This window comes from Zosterops lateralis (genome assembly GCF_965231275.1).
Source record: "Zosterops lateralis genome assembly, chromosome: 3".
In the NCBI taxonomy this organism is placed as follows: Eukaryota; Metazoa; Chordata; class Aves; order Passeriformes; family Zosteropidae; genus Zosterops; species Zosterops lateralis.
The window spans coordinates 17,116,195-17,132,769 of NC_139764.1; the positions used below are offsets into that span (position 1 = coordinate 17,116,195).

General features: G+C 42.5%; 1 protein-coding gene across 3 annotated transcripts in view; it reads left to right on the forward strand.

Annotated features, from left to right (window-relative positions):
• The window catches only part of RPS6KC1 (ribosomal protein S6 kinase C1), a gene marked incomplete at its 5' end in the record, with an annotated part of 86,363 nt that extends 73,658 nt beyond the window's left edge, over positions 1-12,705 (forward strand). For all 3 annotated transcript variants that reach the window (XM_083858619.1, XM_083858620.1, XM_083858621.1), the window contains 3 exons: positions 5,901-5,983; positions 6,680-6,775; positions 9,872-12,705. In XM_083858619.1, the coding sequence (XP_083714745.1) occupies positions 5,901-5,983; positions 6,680-6,775; positions 9,872-9,982 (290 nt within the window). In that variant the 3' untranslated portion in view covers positions 9,983-12,705. The remainder of the gene's footprint in view (positions 1-5,900; positions 5,984-6,679; positions 6,776-9,871) is intronic.
• Positions 12,706-16,575: the final 3,870 nt, after the last annotated feature.

The following is a 16,575-nucleotide window of genomic DNA, read 5'->3' on the forward strand; positions in this document are numbered from 1 at the left end:
GATTATTTGCCTCTGTTTACCAAATAGACATTTGATACAGAAAACCTGCATATTATTTGTCTATGTGTTTTTCAGTAGGAGTTTGCAGGCACTCATTAAATCTGCTATTCTGTATTATAGTAATTTAATTTGAGTAGATTGTTTAAGAAGCAAAATAACTGTGGTAGATTAAAGTGCCATTGACCCTGAGAGGTGTCGAGGGGTGGGCTGGTCTCATGGTTGTAGTGTAGGACTGGACTTCCTGCTTTTTATCTCTGACTCTGTCCTAGATTTTTGTGTGACAATAATGTCTCAGGATTATCCTAAAGAGAAAAGAAAAAAATCTGGATAGGTGCAGGAGCTTTGGACATCAAAATCAGAGGGATAGGCTAGCTTGATTTGGAAAGCCCTGGCAATAGGAAACAGGATCAAACATTAACATGAAAAATACATGGCTAATGTGAATAATGTCTGGAGGTGCAGAAAAAGTACTGATTCCTATAAGATTGGGACTAACAGTTTTACAACAACCATTTGGAGTGGGACTGCTCTCTAAAGATCCCAGAGTGTCCCACAGAAAACAATGACAACTGACTGCTCCTAGAAGAGCAAAATGTCATGAACTTGGAGTCGGTAATTAAAAAACATAGGTTTGGGGAGAGCATTAGATACTTTCTGAAAAAAAATCTGATCTCAGGCTTGTTGTAAGTCACTATGTGTTTCAGGTAAAGTACATGGTCTTGTGGTTTTTCTTAGTCTCTGTATCTAGAATAAGTAATAATATGTACCCAAGCTGTTGATTTGGAAAAATCTGATATTTTAGTCATAAAAGCCAGTTGTTAACTCCAGAAGAAACTGTACTTTACCTGTGTTTGTTTATGTCTATTATTATTATTGGTATTAGTATTATTACAGATGAGACTAAACCTTGAAGATAGTATACAAGATGCTTTGTGAAAATAAATGGAGCTAGCTATGAGGTTAATTAATGTTTGCTTTGTTTTGATAACAGAACAGTAATAAAACTTTGTCTCTTTTGTCACATGATTATTTTAGAGGAAGTTTTGATTCCATCTTGGGCTGCTAGAAGAAAAAGAACATAGTTCTCTGTACTATTTTTTTTTTTTTTTTTTTGCAAAGAGAAATATAGATGCTCATATGTTTTTGAATAACTTTAAAATGAAACTTCCTATTTTAATACTCCATTTGATCTTAGCAAATGTTCATTGGACTTGCCTCACTACTTTATTGTTTAAAGACCATGATAAACTTCCTATACTTAAATATAGATGGTTCAATACTGTGCTTTATAAATTGCTGAAGCATTTTAGGCAAAGCATTATTGCCAGATTGCTTGTGGGATGTTTTATTTAGTGACTGTATCTTATGGTATCTTGGCTGACTGAGTCTGATGAGAGTGAATTAGGTTGGAGTTACTTTATTTGGTTCTCTGCAAATGTTTCTTTACATATATAGATATCAAAATATGATAAAACAGTAATCTTTTAAAATTAAGTGAGTGTAAGGTAAACAGAATTTCCAGTGCCTCTAATGGTTTTTCATGCAATGTTTATCTTAATGGCCACAGAAGGGGAAAACATTGTGGTTTTTTTCAGGATGTTGAACAAGTCCAATTCCTCATGAACAGTTTAGGATGGTTGTTCAGATGGGTCTCCTTATTTTCTTATCAGTGCAGAAATAATACTTGAGAGTATGCTGTCTCTGCTTGGAGTGTGAGGTAAGGGAAAGGGCTTCCTCAGGTTTTGAAATTCTTATCAATCTGCCCTTCTTAATTCCAAGAAGTCATCTTAGTGCAAAGCCTTTTCTGACTCCTAGGTGTCTGGGGAAGCATTACATCCACCTAGAGCCAGTTTTCCTGTGAGCTGGCTGGAGATGGATTTTTAATTTTTTTTATTTTTTAGTATTACAGTTTGTCCTACAGAATTTTTGATTAAGTTTTTGTTCTTGGTGATTCACAAGCCATCTGGCCTGAGTTGCACAGTGAATGCCTAAGGCCTTCTGTAAGCCTGGCTTCTTCCATGCTAACTAGTGTTTGTGTGTGCTGGTCATGAGGCATTATTGTCAGCCCTGGAGGAAACTGTTTTTGGAAGAAAATGTGGTAGGTGTGGTACTAAAAGCCTTTGAAATCCTTCAGCAAGAAGGGTATATATTTCAAGTTAAGGTGCTGTGTAAAGAATGAGAAAATAAGCCTTGGTTTGCCATTGATACCTTTATTGAGAATGTGTGTTCAGGAGGGCAGAAGTTCTGCTTTTTCTTCAGAACTGGCACCTCTGTTTATAATACAGAATGTTGTCAGCTATGCCTCCCTTATCAGGAAGTAAGGTATTGCTGTGTATAATGCAAATATTGAGATAAGTATGGAAACCATGAAGAAATGGCCTTTCAGTTGAGACCAGCTGCTCTGGAAGGAGGACAGTGTAGGGTAGTGAAGGTGTTTACCCACACCATCTGTCTCTGTCTAAACCTAATAGCATTTTACAAATCTCCTTCCCTTCAGTTATCCCAGTGGCTGCTGTTGGAATTGCTTTGTGCTGGAATTTGGCATTGACTTGTGCTACTTGGTGCTGGATGTCATGGTCATGATCTGGGAAGGGGGAAAAAGGAAAGCTCTCTCTTTAATGAAATTGCAGTAAATTTGGAAGAGCTATTGACTTTTTTTCACCCTACCTTATTAGTTCTCTGATTCTCTATTTGAGGACGATATGAATGGTTTTTTTTTCTGCAAATGTTGTTCTGCCAGTCCTAGAGGTACCAACACTGTGTGCATGTGTACACATGTTTATTTTTGTACAAATCCGGGTAAGGTCCTTGATTTCAAGGTTCATGAAGGAAAGATTTGGCACAAATATCCCCATGTTATTCACTTAAGCTTATGTGTCACTACCATTTATTGTCTAAATTACTTTGCTGATGGATTGAGATGAAAATGTTTTCTTATTGAAGGCAGATATTGTAGTTCAGATTTATTACAATATTGAAGCTTTAAAAAAAGCATATGCCCTATGTGGTATATTACATTAGCCAGCTACTCTGTGTCTCTCAAAAGCACTTCATAATCTACAGTTTCTAAATTTTCCCATGATGTTTAGTCAAAATAAAATGCAATAATATTGATGTGGTATCCTGGACTTATTGTGATCAGTATTGCATCAAAGTCATGGGACCTGTTCAAAGTAAGCAAATATAAACAACACATGTTTATTTTTAGTATACACAATGATTTTTATTTTTTTTTTTAAGGAAGACATTTACTTAAACCTGAAATAAGGAAAATTTGGAACCTAGGGAAAGCAGTCAGAAGGCAGACATTGCATAATAGGAAAAAAGTTGAGCTAAAATTTTGTTTTTGTTAAAAAGGGGACTCAGGTGTTGCCCTCAGCTGAATTTTCCATTTTCTGCTCTCTTTGGTTCAGATGACTTGTCATGCAGCTTCTGCTTGTGCATGAGAACCTAGGCAGAGCCCTTCAGCTGGGAGAAATCTGTGTTACTTGCCTGTTCTTAATTTATTCCACTCGTGTCATTTTGGTCGTGGCCAAAAGTGGATGGAAGAGTTCAGTGCTGCCCTTGTCAGAGAACTGCAGTGACATTTGTTTTGGCTTGGCATATATTGAACGTGTTCTTCCAATTGAAAATATGAGCTTGGACTTTGAGGAAGTGGACTCTGGTTTGCTTTATGACTCTTATTCTATATATGTCCATTTTCTTCATCAGTGCTACTTTCTGTAATGAGCAGTTCTGTGAAAGAAGGCAGTGTAACTTTGGTTCTTTAGAGAAGTGGATCAGCATCTCTGAAAGCCAGCATAAAGGGAAATAACATCAAAACTGAGCAAATTTTTTTTGGTAGAATTTCTTTTCCCTGTGCTCTGCATGATGCATTTTTTTCACATTTAGGTATTTTTTTTTAATTTATTTTGGGCTATAACTCATGAGGCCCATTCCCACTGAACGCCTTTGGGAAAAATGGATTATTTCCTTCGGTGGCATTATTCTAAAATTTAAGGTGTGTCAGTATGGGATAGTTAACGGAACTGAGAATATGGTAGTTTATGGTAGAATATGGTAGAACTGAGAATATGGTAGAATATGGTAGAACTGAGAATAAGATTGGGTCAATCATATTAATTCTTGGCTTTGCTGTCCTTACTCTGTAATAAGTGTGTAATTTAATTTAAAAATCTTTACTTGTTGGGAAGAAAGCTCCCTTGAACTGCAAAGGCATTTCAATTTAGTTGGTTTCATTGAGAAATGCTGTGAAAACTTTTCACCAACTGGTTTGTGTGGAAAGGTCCAACTTTGGGGTTTTTTCTGTTTTTCTTTTTTTAAAGAACAGTTACCTAGAAGGTCTACCTTTCTGAAGGGCTTTAAAATTAAATTGCAAAAAAAATATTGATTTTTACACAAATTCTCTCAATATACTGTTAATTTTAGCTTCATCTGGGTGCTCACATGGGTTCTTAAAACATTTTACAAATGCATGTAATTATCCTGATACAGTTCCTCATGTGGTTGCTGTTACATCTTTGTAAAAGTTTCTTGGTGCTGATAGGAGTATTAATCTGTAAGGAGTGGAATAAATTCTGATGTGTGGCACCCTTATAGTGACATATGGGTCATTCCAAGGCCATTAAGCGTAGTAAGCTTTTTGATGTGAGGGATGTGCTACCTCAAGAAATGATGTCTGAGCAATCCTTCCTTGTTGCTCTTGCAGCAGCAGTCTGAGCTTAGTTCTGTGAGGTGCTGAGCCTCTTCCAGTTTGTGTGGCAGCTGCCTGAGGGGCCGCCCTCTGCACATCCCTGAGCTCAGCGTGGCTGTGCTTCCCTGCCTCTGGGGAGCTCTGGGGTGACGCCTCCCTCTCCCTGACCCTGGGCTGGGACTCATCTGGAGCTCTCCTTGGCCATGCTCATGCTAAGCTCCATAAAATGATGAGCAGGATTTTTCTGCCCATGCTGCACTGCTTTTCACAGCAACAGCTATGTGACTGTATGCTAATTGTTGTCCTCTGCTGGGGAGCTGGTGTGGCTTTTGCCACCAAAGCTATTTTAGTGCAACTTCTGCATTTTTTTGACAGTGAAAATGAAGATTTCATCTTCACTGCAATCTGTTTTTCTGCCTGTTTTAGAGCAGACGGCGTGGTCTGTTTGTATTTAATAATTTTTGTAATTTAAAGCCTGAGTCAGTAAAGGCCAGGTTTTCTGCATGCATCATGCTACTGAATGTGTGTGTGTGTATGGCCAGGGACTGTCACCCCCATCTCCCTTCACTGCTGTCCCTTGTGCCTGTGCACCAATACCAGTGTTGGGTTGGATGCAAGGGGAAACAACTTTTCATCCCAATGCACAGTTTGGGCTGGGCTGGAGCAGTTACTGGCTGTGGTTATGCTGTGGGAAATAGATTTGATATCTCTGGGACCATTGTGAAAAGCCTCCCGTGGTATTCCCAGTAAAGGGTGTGGGTTAGCCATGAAACAAGTCCTGCCCTCTAAGACAAAACTGAGGAATGCAGTAGACGACTGCACCCTCCCTTGTGCTGCTTTTCTGGATGTTTTAGGCCACTCTGATCTGTCCTGCTGTTCTGGCCAGCGTAAATTCTCTAAATACGTTTTGCTTTACTGTGTGTCATTGTCCAGTTTTGTCCAGTATAGAAAAATCGTAACTGTAAAGTCTCAAAAGTGCCTATGTATGCATGGAAAAGACAAATTATGCATGAAATGTATGGTGTTGCTGTGCTTGAACAATGCAATCTGTAGGTGGCTAAAGGGCTAACTAAATTGCAGGCATAATGAAAGCTCTCTGGTATTTAGTATATGTTCTGTCAGCATTAAACAGTCACCTTGTAAATATATGTTAATTTTGAAGGTGTAACTGACCTTTTTAATATTAATTGAAATGTCTCATGTTTAGAGGTTGGTGCTATCCTAGAAGAGACAGAAGCCTGTGACTGGTGGAGCCTGGGTGCCATTCTTTTTGAACTCCTCACTGGGAAGGTAGGGCTGGGGACAAGTGACTCGATAAAAGTGACTTCTTGGCCAGTATTTACTCACCAGTGATGTGCCCAGGTGTGATTCCCTTGATTGTCTTTCTCAGACGAGCTTTGCCAACCTGAGCACTTCTCAATTTGCTTAGTCTGCATGGGGCCAGAGAAACAAAACATGCTCAGCCTTCAGGAGAACAACTTAATAGAGCTGTACCAAACTAAGGACTAAAAATCAGAATTATGCTGCCCTCTTAGCTACAGTCCAAGTTCTCTAACACTCTATTTCATGTACAAAACTTTTGTCCTAATACTTCCAGTATTATTTCCTAAGACTGTATAGAAGCCATATGTTGCTGTTACACATTAATTCAGTGTTTTGAGACAAAGAGTGCTCAGCCAAATCAAACGGGTGATTGGTTGACAGCTCTGCATGAAGAAAGCAAAGTCCACCAAATTCACAGGCTCTTCAAATTTGAGCTACAAAACAGAAGCTTAAGTTGTAAATGTTCTACAGCTCTATCTCAGGGAGCTCATCAGCACCTGTAGACATTCCTCCCAGAACCTGTACTTCGTACTAGGAAGCACTGAGTTTTGGCTTTGTGTGTTAAATTTGCATGGATATTAGGAGATAATCCAATACTGCAATTTTGAAATTAATAAATATGCCTTTCCTGCTTTGATTTATTTTTTTCCTTTTGTCCTCCAGTCTCTGGTTGAGTGCCATCCATCAGGAATAAACACTCACACTTCTTTGAGTATACCAGACCATGTATCAAAGGAGGCCAGATCACTGATTCAGCAGGTAGGTGAGGGGAGTTGTTTTCTGTGTGAATGTGTGTGGATGGGACAAATACTTACCCACCTAACTTGTTCTGGTGAAGTAAATGTAGAACCAAAAAGCTGCTGATAGGAACATGGATGACTCTCTTGTCAGCACTGATGGATTTTGCCCGGTTGTCTTGTGTTTGCAAACTTTGACTTCTGCTGCTGGCTGAGTCTGTAGAAAACTGGAGTGCTTTGCCATTTCTTCAGAGTAAAAGTTTGGCAGATGCTTTGGAAACACCTGCTGGTTATGTATGAACATTTTAGGAATTCTGCCCTAAATGTTCGTGGAAACATTTGTAATGAACTGAAGTAAAAAATGCTGATGCCAATTCAGCAAGATAGCTCAAAGTACTATGAAACCTGTAGCACACTGATTAGAAGTTATGACCTCGCTGTGGTTGAAAGTCTGTAGCTCTCCTCCAGGAAACCTTCTGGATGCCATTTGTTAAGAAAAGTACTTTAAATGGTGAATCCAATGGCTTTTGCAGTCAGAAGATAAGTGGTAGGTTGGACAAAAGGCAAAGTTATAAAATATAGACAAGCTTGCAGACCAATACACCATTTTTTAAACTAATGGGAATACTACTGTTTGATGGTTTTAGTTTACTTTTAGCTTTAGGTAGTCATAACTAAACTTACAGTAGAGGATCTTGAAATTCAGTGAATGCAATCTTCCTTCAAGTTAATTTTGACATAACTGTGGAAGTGGTGCCTAGATCTGACCTGTTCCACTTGAGAGGAATAAGTGATATATGTGAATTGTGCTGTTCAGCTTTGAAGAGGATCTTGCTAGTGGATGTATAAATAATGACAGGGCTTAGATTTAGTTTTGAATAGAGCAGAGCAAACAAAGTATTTCTTGAGGAAAACAAAGGAAACAGATTTTGAAAATTCAGTGAGTGAAAAGACCCAGTGACAGACTGATTTCTGTGCTGTTACTGTGAAATGATTAGTGGAAATGGAACTGTATGTTTGGACACCACCTATTTTGACTAAGTGACATGAAGTCACTGAAGGTGAAAGTAGACATCTATGTATTTCTGGCAAAGGTAGAAAGGAAAATGACTGAAGAAAAATCCCATTTTTATATAATCTACACTTATGTAGTTGGATGGTAGCAAATTTTTATCCTCATCCAGAGATGCTGTAAGAGACAAATAACTGAAGGAAAGCAAAATCACATTTAATGAAGGAAATTCTTCCCTTTAAGACTGGAAGGCAAATGAGGTCATCCAGTCCATGTGTCCCTGCCAGTGCAGGATTGTTTTTTGGTGTAGACTAATGTATTGCCTATTTTCACATATGCCAAAGAATGTCTCTTTTGCCACTGGTGGGTTTAAGAGGGAAGTGTATTTCTGCCACTCACAGCTGTGTTACAAGGCCATGTCTGTTCCGAGAGCAGTCTCCCCAGTGCCTGTTAGGTCAAGCTGCCTAGTGTAGGGTGGTGACTTATCTGGTGGAGGTTTGGCTATATGAAGCAGTAAATCACATTTTTGTTGTGTGACTATCCAAGGAAGCTGCCATTCATTGTTGAGGAAGCCTTGTCAGGAAAAGGAAGAGAGCTCTCTTGGCATGGATAGCAATTTGTCATTGCGACTTTCCTTCCCCCCACTGCCAAGGGTAAACAGGTCAAAACATCACAGAGTAACTCTCCCAGATCAGTGTTCAGCTATACAGAAAATTGTGTCAGGCGTTGTCTCCTGCTGTGGCTTCCAGTCCAGGTGACTTCGTTGTAAACATCTTCTTCATTTAGCCAGCATTGAAAAAACAGATCTGTTTATTTCTGCTGAAAGATAAAGCTGTTTATCTTTGATGTTGGTTTGGTATTTTGCACTCAGGGTTTTTTTTCAGGGACCATCAGGTTCTACTACCAAGAAAATATGCTATGTGACTTTTCAATAGGTGTCTCAGTTTATATTTGTTTTCCAAGATTAAAGTTATTCTGGAAGGACAAACTCCAGAAAATAAGTGACCATGTGTGATTTCCCTGTGCTGGTGCTGCCTGTATTTCCAGGGAAGCCAGAGACACCCTGGCTGCATCTGTGGCTTTTGGGAGATACCAGAGTAGCACCACTCACTGTCAGCAAGCTACATTTGCTGTGTGACACTATGACTGCAAATAGCAGAGCCATCTTAAAATGTGTAAATTCCTATGTTTATGGATGTAGGCTCACTTAGATGTTGACTGCTTCAAGATATGAATGCACAGTTTTCCAAGTGACAACTGGGAGAAGTTATCCTATTAGCTGTTGCAGAAAAAGCAAGCATGAGATCATGCCTTTGTACTGGCTGTAATTGAATAGAGTATAAACATTCTTGAAAACTGCAAAATATGTTTGTGTGTCTTTATTAGTCTCTTTGGAGTTTACCTTCGCATTCCCTTTTATATGGCTTGGTATCTTTAAACAGATGTAAATATTGTGATTTCCTTTTCACATGAATTCAGCATGTGATGTACAACGAAAAAGCAAACGAGGTGCTGAATTTTAGGAAATTTCCATGAAGCCATTAGGCTGTTTTGTTTCTTTCACTGGGGTTTTGATTTTTCAGTTTTAGGCCATTTGTAGGACTCTTTAAACTTTTTTTTTTTTTTTTTCCTAGGAAATGGAGAGCTGGCTATGTTACCCTGATATTTTTTAGGACCAACTCAAAATTTATGAAACGGAAAGTTACAGACCACTATCCCTGATGTAGCCATAACACAGTGATATGAGCAAAGGTTAACATGAAGCAAATGCAGCGTCCAGAATTCTACTGATGCAGGCTCTGGCTGCTGCTGTCTCTTTTTAAAATGAGGTTACACTTACAATGAAGTCCCAGTGTGCAGGGCTTCAGGGAATTGCATGCTGTGATCAGTAGTCTCTGAAGACTGTAAGACTGAGACTCAAGGAAAGGAGAGTCTTCTTCCATTTACTGGATTTTAAGAATTTCAAGTATGCTTTTGCACTCTTGAAAGTAATTCATAGAGCAGGAAAACGGTAGGATGTCCCTTACCTTAGACCTTTCTGGAACTTTTAAGCGGTTGTTTTTGTTCTTACTCACTGAGTCCTGTGTATTTCTCTTTTATGTCAAGCTTTTGCAGTTTAATCCTGCGGAGCGTCTTGGTGCTGGCGTTGCTGGTGTTGAAGACATCAAATCTCATCCATTTTTTGCCCTTATAGAATGGGCAGATCTGCAGAGATGAGAGACATGTGCCCTCTGAACAAGCTCAGGTCAACTGGACAAGTTTCTCTGGCACAGGAGCACCCTGAGTCGCTTCCTTTGGATGTCTCAAACCACTTGGACGTAATGGCTGAAGGATGCTGGAGCAACGGAGCCAAAAGTGAACACTTTTAACAGGAATCACTGGTTATACAGGGTGCTGGCTTATTTTTACCACAGCTGGTTGCTACGTGTGTGTGAATCCTTTCGTCAAAGGAAGGTTTGTGAGGCAACTCCTGGGCACCATGTTTGGCACTGCCAGCTTTCCAGATAAGCAGGGGCAGGAATGTCCTCCTGGTGCTTTGTCTGGTGATGGAAATGTCTACAGACTGTGCCAGTTGAAAGTATTTTTTTATTGTGTCAATGGACCATTTCCCTATGCTAAGTGCAGCTCGTGGGGGGGGTAGGGAAGGAAAAAGCAAATAATTTATTAATGGTATATGCTAAATAAAATACTAAATAAAATACTAAAATGCTTTATGCAAAAGTTGACACATTAAAAATAATATATCCATTAAAAATTAAGAAAGCTGTTGCATAATACTGTGGAAAGTGTCTTGAAAATAGCATATCATTTCCCATTCTGGAAAGAGCATATAAAAGGCAAATAATGCTGTCAAATGTTGTACTTTGTTGGCTGGCAATGTCTGTTTAAAACTCTTGACTCTGTTGTATTTGATGAGCTACATGTTAAAGTCACTACAGAAAGGGAAATCTTCTTTTCCTCAGCTGGATAAACACTGCTTTAGCACTCTAATAAGGAGCAAGAACACATAACACTAAATAAATATATAGATAAAAAAGGAAAAACTTCTCTCATCGCTGCAGCTACTGCTTTATCACTTAATGAACTTTACTTCCTCTAAGTGTCCTATTTTTAGCTGCTACTTCAGGAAAAAAGCCTTTCTGCTCGTGTTCTTGTGCTTAAGGAAGCTTCTGAACTCCCCTGTTTGTTTGTTAATAGTCTTAATAAATCAAAGAAAGCCTTCACCCACTCTGCTGCTTGAACAGGAAGAAGCCTGGGATTTGCTCATGCCAAATGACTAAGTGACATCTCTGAGCAAGCCCTAGTGGGTAAGACTTGGGCAGGAGCCAATTAGCTGACCTGTTTGTTTGCTAGAAACGTCTGGAGAATGGGAGTAGAATTTAAGACATGCAGAATATTTTGCTGAGTGCTGCTAAGCAGCCATGCCTGTATGGGTTCCTGATGTACGAATGCTGTACACTGCAATGTACAGATTATGGATCCATGGGTTTTTTCCTAAATAGTCCCTTTGCTTCCACTCTTTTTTTCCCCTCCTTTTCTTCTTCTGCCCAGCTTTATCCGGAGAACAAAGGGCAAATTCCTTTGGGAAAGTGAGGTGACAGCAACGATTATTGAATTTACAACTCAAAAAAAAAAAAAAAAAAAAAAAGTATCCTTCCATTTGTACTTTAGCAGTGTATTTTATGGGCACTCCCAAAAGTGCATCTGTACAGTCTCCATCTGTTAGACACCCGGTCGATGTATTCAAATAAAGTGGAAAAGGAAAATGCTTCACTTAAACAAAGGAAATCTGGAAACTTTTTTTTTTCCTTTTAAAATTATTCCACTCCCCTCTTTTTTTTTTTTTTTTTTCTTCCCTTTCTTGTGATCGCCAGGCCAACAGAGGGGCTGTCACAACACTGCAGGTTGTAACCAGGTCACTAGTATCATTGCCTACCCGGTGCCGTCCAAGATTACATCACTTGCAGAAACTGCGTTTCAACCCGCCACCCTCTGGCTTCATAACAGGAACTCCCTCAGGTGAGCCACAGGAACAACTTCCTGTGCCGAGTGGGTCGGAAATCTCTAATGCAGAGACCAAGCTGATCCCGAGCTTCCTTCCAGCACTGCCCTGGCTGTGACTTTGGAGAGGGCTCGTTGCTCAAGGAAAGCTTCCCTCCCCTCAGCCACCTGACTCCCTCCCTGGGGCACTCTAGCCCAGCCACCAGATAATGCCACTGCCTGTGTTGATCTGTCCCATTGCATTTGCCTGATGATAACTGTACAAGAAGGTATTTTCCATGTTGCTTTGAAATGCTGTCCTGTTGAGGTTGTGCCCCTGTGCTGGCTGTAAGCAAAGGCAGGATAAGATAGCACCGGAGCACACGCTGGTTTCTGTGAGCAGCAGGAGGAAAATCCTGGCAGAAACCAGATGATCAGTCACTCTCACTGAAAAGCATTCAGTTTAGTTAATGACACCAAAATTTTATTTTTCAAGTATGTTATTAGTAAGGAAATCTAGAGTAGAAGGAATGGCAGTACGACTTGCCAGAAATGAGCCTTTGAGATGCTACAAGTATTTGTAACATTACCATTGACTCAGATAATTGTTTTGTCAAGGGAAGCACGGTCTGGAGTTAATTGCACAGAACCAATCCTGCTTCTATCTTTATTTTTTTTCCTTGAACATGTATTATGTTGTATTGGTGTTTACATGTATTCCGTTAATAAACAAAACCTTTTAAAGCTGATTCAAACCTTGCCTTTCTGAACTTCTTGTGTAGTTCTTGATGACTGACCTTACCTGATCAGTGCTTTTTGTCCTTTGTTTTAATGAGTTGAAATGCTCTAGATACCTTCTTTTTGGTGCCTGTTGCAAAGTCCTGTGATGCACATCTCCATTTGGATGACTGTTCATTCCCACTTCCTTCTGTTACACCTAGTAGCTAACAGCAAAACAAATCGGTGCCTTTTTTTTTCCCCCACAGGAATTAGAGACAGTCTATGTAAAACACAGTAAAATAAACCTATAGATGTTCCTGTTCTCCTGTGTGTGTTCAGGTGCAGCAGATTACACATTTGGGGCATCTCAAAGTGGTAATTCATTGCACCCTGTTGAACCATCCTGTAATATTCTTTGTGCCCTACTAAGAAAAACTGGGATACAAAGTGTTTGAAGGCTTGCCCTGGGTAGAATTGCTATGAGGTGGGCCTGGGCCCCTGCCCAGACCTACAGGAGAAACTGCATCTTATGAAATACAAGGGGCATAACTTTGAATGGCTATATTCACAGCTTCTGTTCTTGTAGCACAGCTCCTGTGTCTCCTGTGAAAATCACCTCCCAGACAGCAGTCACTGTCACGCTGACTCTGGGCGCACCTTTGGGATGCTGAGTTGGCAGGGTTACCTGTGCCGGAACATCACCCGGCTCCTCTCTCCAGGGCTAACCTGTTCCTTGGTGTGTCCCCGCAGCGAAGGGCACTGGGATGAAGAGGGATGGGGAGGTCAGCCCTCTCTAAACGAAGCACTCAGCATAACAAGGTACAGAGAAGCGCAAAGTAAATCACTGTGGGAATTTTTTTTTTTTTTTTTTTTCTGGTGCGTGTGGTGTCATTTGTTTTCTCAAGGACACTGAGTAGGAAGGTGGAGAAACAGAAACTTTCTCCGTGGTGAGATTTATTTTCGGGATTTTAGCAATAAAATGAAAAAGTACAATTGTTAGTTTTTTGGGTTTGTGATTTCTGTGAGGGCTGTGCTGTGAGTGGAGTGCTGTGTCTCCTGGCTGCTGCCTGGTCCTGTGCTCCCTGTGAGGGGCCATTTCCTGGGCCCTGCCATCCTGTGCTTGGGCACCCCAATGTCCTCCTCCAGTCAGCAGCACCTCTGGCAGCCAGCCCTCAGCTCTGAGCATCTGCTGAGCCACCCGTGGCTTCCAAGTCAGAGCCCCACAGCTTTTTGCTGTTGAGTGTTGCCCATTCCCTCTCCTCCGTGGCTTGTTCCCTGAGGAGAGCTGTGCTTGCTGTGTGGTGTTCTGTGGGGGACTATTGGGAGATGCTGCCAGAGAGGCCCCTCCTGTGGCCAGGGTCTGCTGTTTCCCTCAGCCATGCTCTGGCCCAGCAGCCTCCCATGGGCTCTGCTCTGCCGTGGTTCGTGGCACCACGTGCATTAATGGTGGCTGTTTGGCATGTGCCCGCCAAGAAAGGGTAGGTTGGGGCGTAGTAAGGACCAGATCTGGGGCTTTGGCCGCCCTGGTGCCTGAGGACCTTCCATGTGGTTGTGCCTGCAGGGCTGGGCCCCCAGTGGGTGTCACACCGTGGTGCTGCAGGGCACCAGGGCTGTGGAAGGTCACCAGACTGGGATGCAGCTCCTGCTCTGGAAATGGGTCTAGGGGTGAGTGGGGGAGTGAGGGACTGGGCCAAGCAGCAGCAGGGCTGCTGGCAGCCCCCGGGACAGGGTGCCTCGTGTGGCTCCAGCTGCCATTTGGGAAGGGGTGGCAGAGCCAACTCCCAGAGGGGGAATGGGACTTGCTTTAAAGGTGCCGAGCAGCTGCTGCTGGCAGCAGGGGTTGAGACTGGCAGTGCAGGGCTGGCTGCTGCGCCGCGGGGCCGGTGGAGGGCTGGTTGCTGCCCGAGCGATCTGCGTGAGCAGGGCTGGGGAGCCCTGGCCCAAAGGTTGTTGTGTCCTCAAGAAAATCCCAACTTGTGAGTGGCAAAGCTGTGGAAGTGATCCCACTGCCTGCCAGTGCTGTGCGGTGAAATCTCCTGCGCCCCTGCTGCGGGGCACAGGAGGCTAATCAGGGTACAGCAGAGAGGATGCTCCAGACTCCTGGCAGTGGGTGAGCAGCTTGATGTGCTGCTCCAGCAGGACCTCGCTGTCTCTTGGCAGATCAGAGGCTCTCCTTCTCCAAAGGCCGCTCTGTCTCCATCTTCTTGGCCCAGAGACCCATCAGGAGGGATTAGTGCTGCTGCCAGAGGACTGCAGTGGCTCTGTGATGCGCAGGAGAGCTGGGGACATATGCAGCTCTGGGCAGTGGGGAACTGGTGTTGTCTTGGGTAGGCTATGGGTGGTCACCTTGATGCTTTGCTGTCGAGATCCTAAGGGTGGCAAGTTTGAGAAAAGTCCTTTGGGGGTAATAAGCTAGACTAGGCTGTTGCCAAGTGGTGGAGCTGGATAAAGATGGACCAGAAAAGGAACGACCAGTTGTTGGGGTCAAAAGTCTTCCTCAGCAGAGCCTTGCTAACCTCTTTTTGCATTGCCTTGGAGAGGAGATGTTTTGCCTTGATACAACCTCCCTTGTGCCAGTGTCTGCCATCCCCTTCTGTGAGCTGAGCCATTTATTTCCACGGTATTTTCTAGGTTTGCTTAGCTCTCTCCATCCATGTCCTGTGTTACGTCCTTCAGCCTTGGTCACAGATTTTCTTGCCCTTTCTGTGCCCTTGATTCTGAAATGCTGCCCCAAAATGCTGGGACACAGGAGCAGATTATTAAATGCAGCTGTTATCCCCATATACTGGTGAAGCAAAGAGAGAGGATTACTCCCACAATATGAAAGTACAGGGATTGTAACAGGGTTAGGAAATTGGTTCCCCCAGCAGTGTGTGATTCACGAGAGTTTTATAGCACCTCACACAGTGGTGGGATAACGAGGAAGGAGCCTCCATGAGAGGGACTGGTGGTGTGCCATGATTTAGAGCACAGCTCTGGCCAGCTATGCTCCACTTGGGGTCTTGCTGATGCTCTGTGGTCTGACATTTGCCAGCTCATAATCTTCCTTTACAAACCAGGCATGGAGAACAGCTACTTCAACAGCATGGATCATGAGCCAAGTGGCACATACCCTTTCTCCAGATTTTAAAATTTGCTACTCTGCTGCCTTGGTCTCTGTCCTTTCCAGCCTCATGTCTTCTTTGGCCTCAGAAAACTCTCCTGTGACCAGCCTCTGCCAGGCCCAGCAAACACAATAGGGTGAGGTGAGAGGGGAGCTCCCCTGAGAAGGATCCTGGCTGCTCTGGCTCCTTGCAGGCCCCTTGATAGGTGCTCTGGGATACTGCAGAGTCCTGGGTTAATCACCTTTCCAGGGTAAAGCAACTGCACAGTGTGAAGTCCCAGCCCCATTAGCATCACTGGGAGTTTTCCCACTGACTTTTGTGGGGTCAGAAGCTTACCCCTTAGTTACAGAGAGAAGCCAATTTCATGGAAAAAGGTATAGGAAGCTTGTTTGCTTTCCTACTTTAAGCACACCCATGTAGTTTCAGTCCTCGTGTTAGTGAAACAAGAGTGGGATTCTTTTGTTTGGTTGTGTTTTTTAATGTTGTTTTGGTTTATTTGCTATTCTGGTGGGTGCAGTTAATCTGGCTGTTCAGTTACTCTCCCTGGCAGGGGTGAGGTCTGCTAGTCTTCCCTCAGCCTTTGCTGTGCCTCTGATTTTCTGTGGGGGCCTCCCTATAAAACGGGGAGGGCATTTTGCATGGTGGCAGAGATGGGAAGAGTTAGTGAGAGCCTGCCCAGTGTTTTAAGGCTGAGAAGTCTTTGATGAGCAGGGTTGCACATGCCCCGTTAGGGTGACTGGAGCGCAGAGGGCTGAGAAAGGCAGGCATCTGCTTTCCTCATTATTTCTTTTCATAAATAATCCCTTGTCCTTGCACCCTGGACTCTGACAGCATTTAGAATATGCCGGGTGGGTTTTTTTTCTTCTCCTCTCCAAAACTTACTCATTTGGAGAGCAATGAAACAATAGGTTTTTGTCTAAATCTTTACCAGTGAAATTGTCAGGAGAGATTTCCGCCCCCCTCTCCCGTCTATCTTCCTTTTGTCTCCTTCAGTTGTCAGGGTCA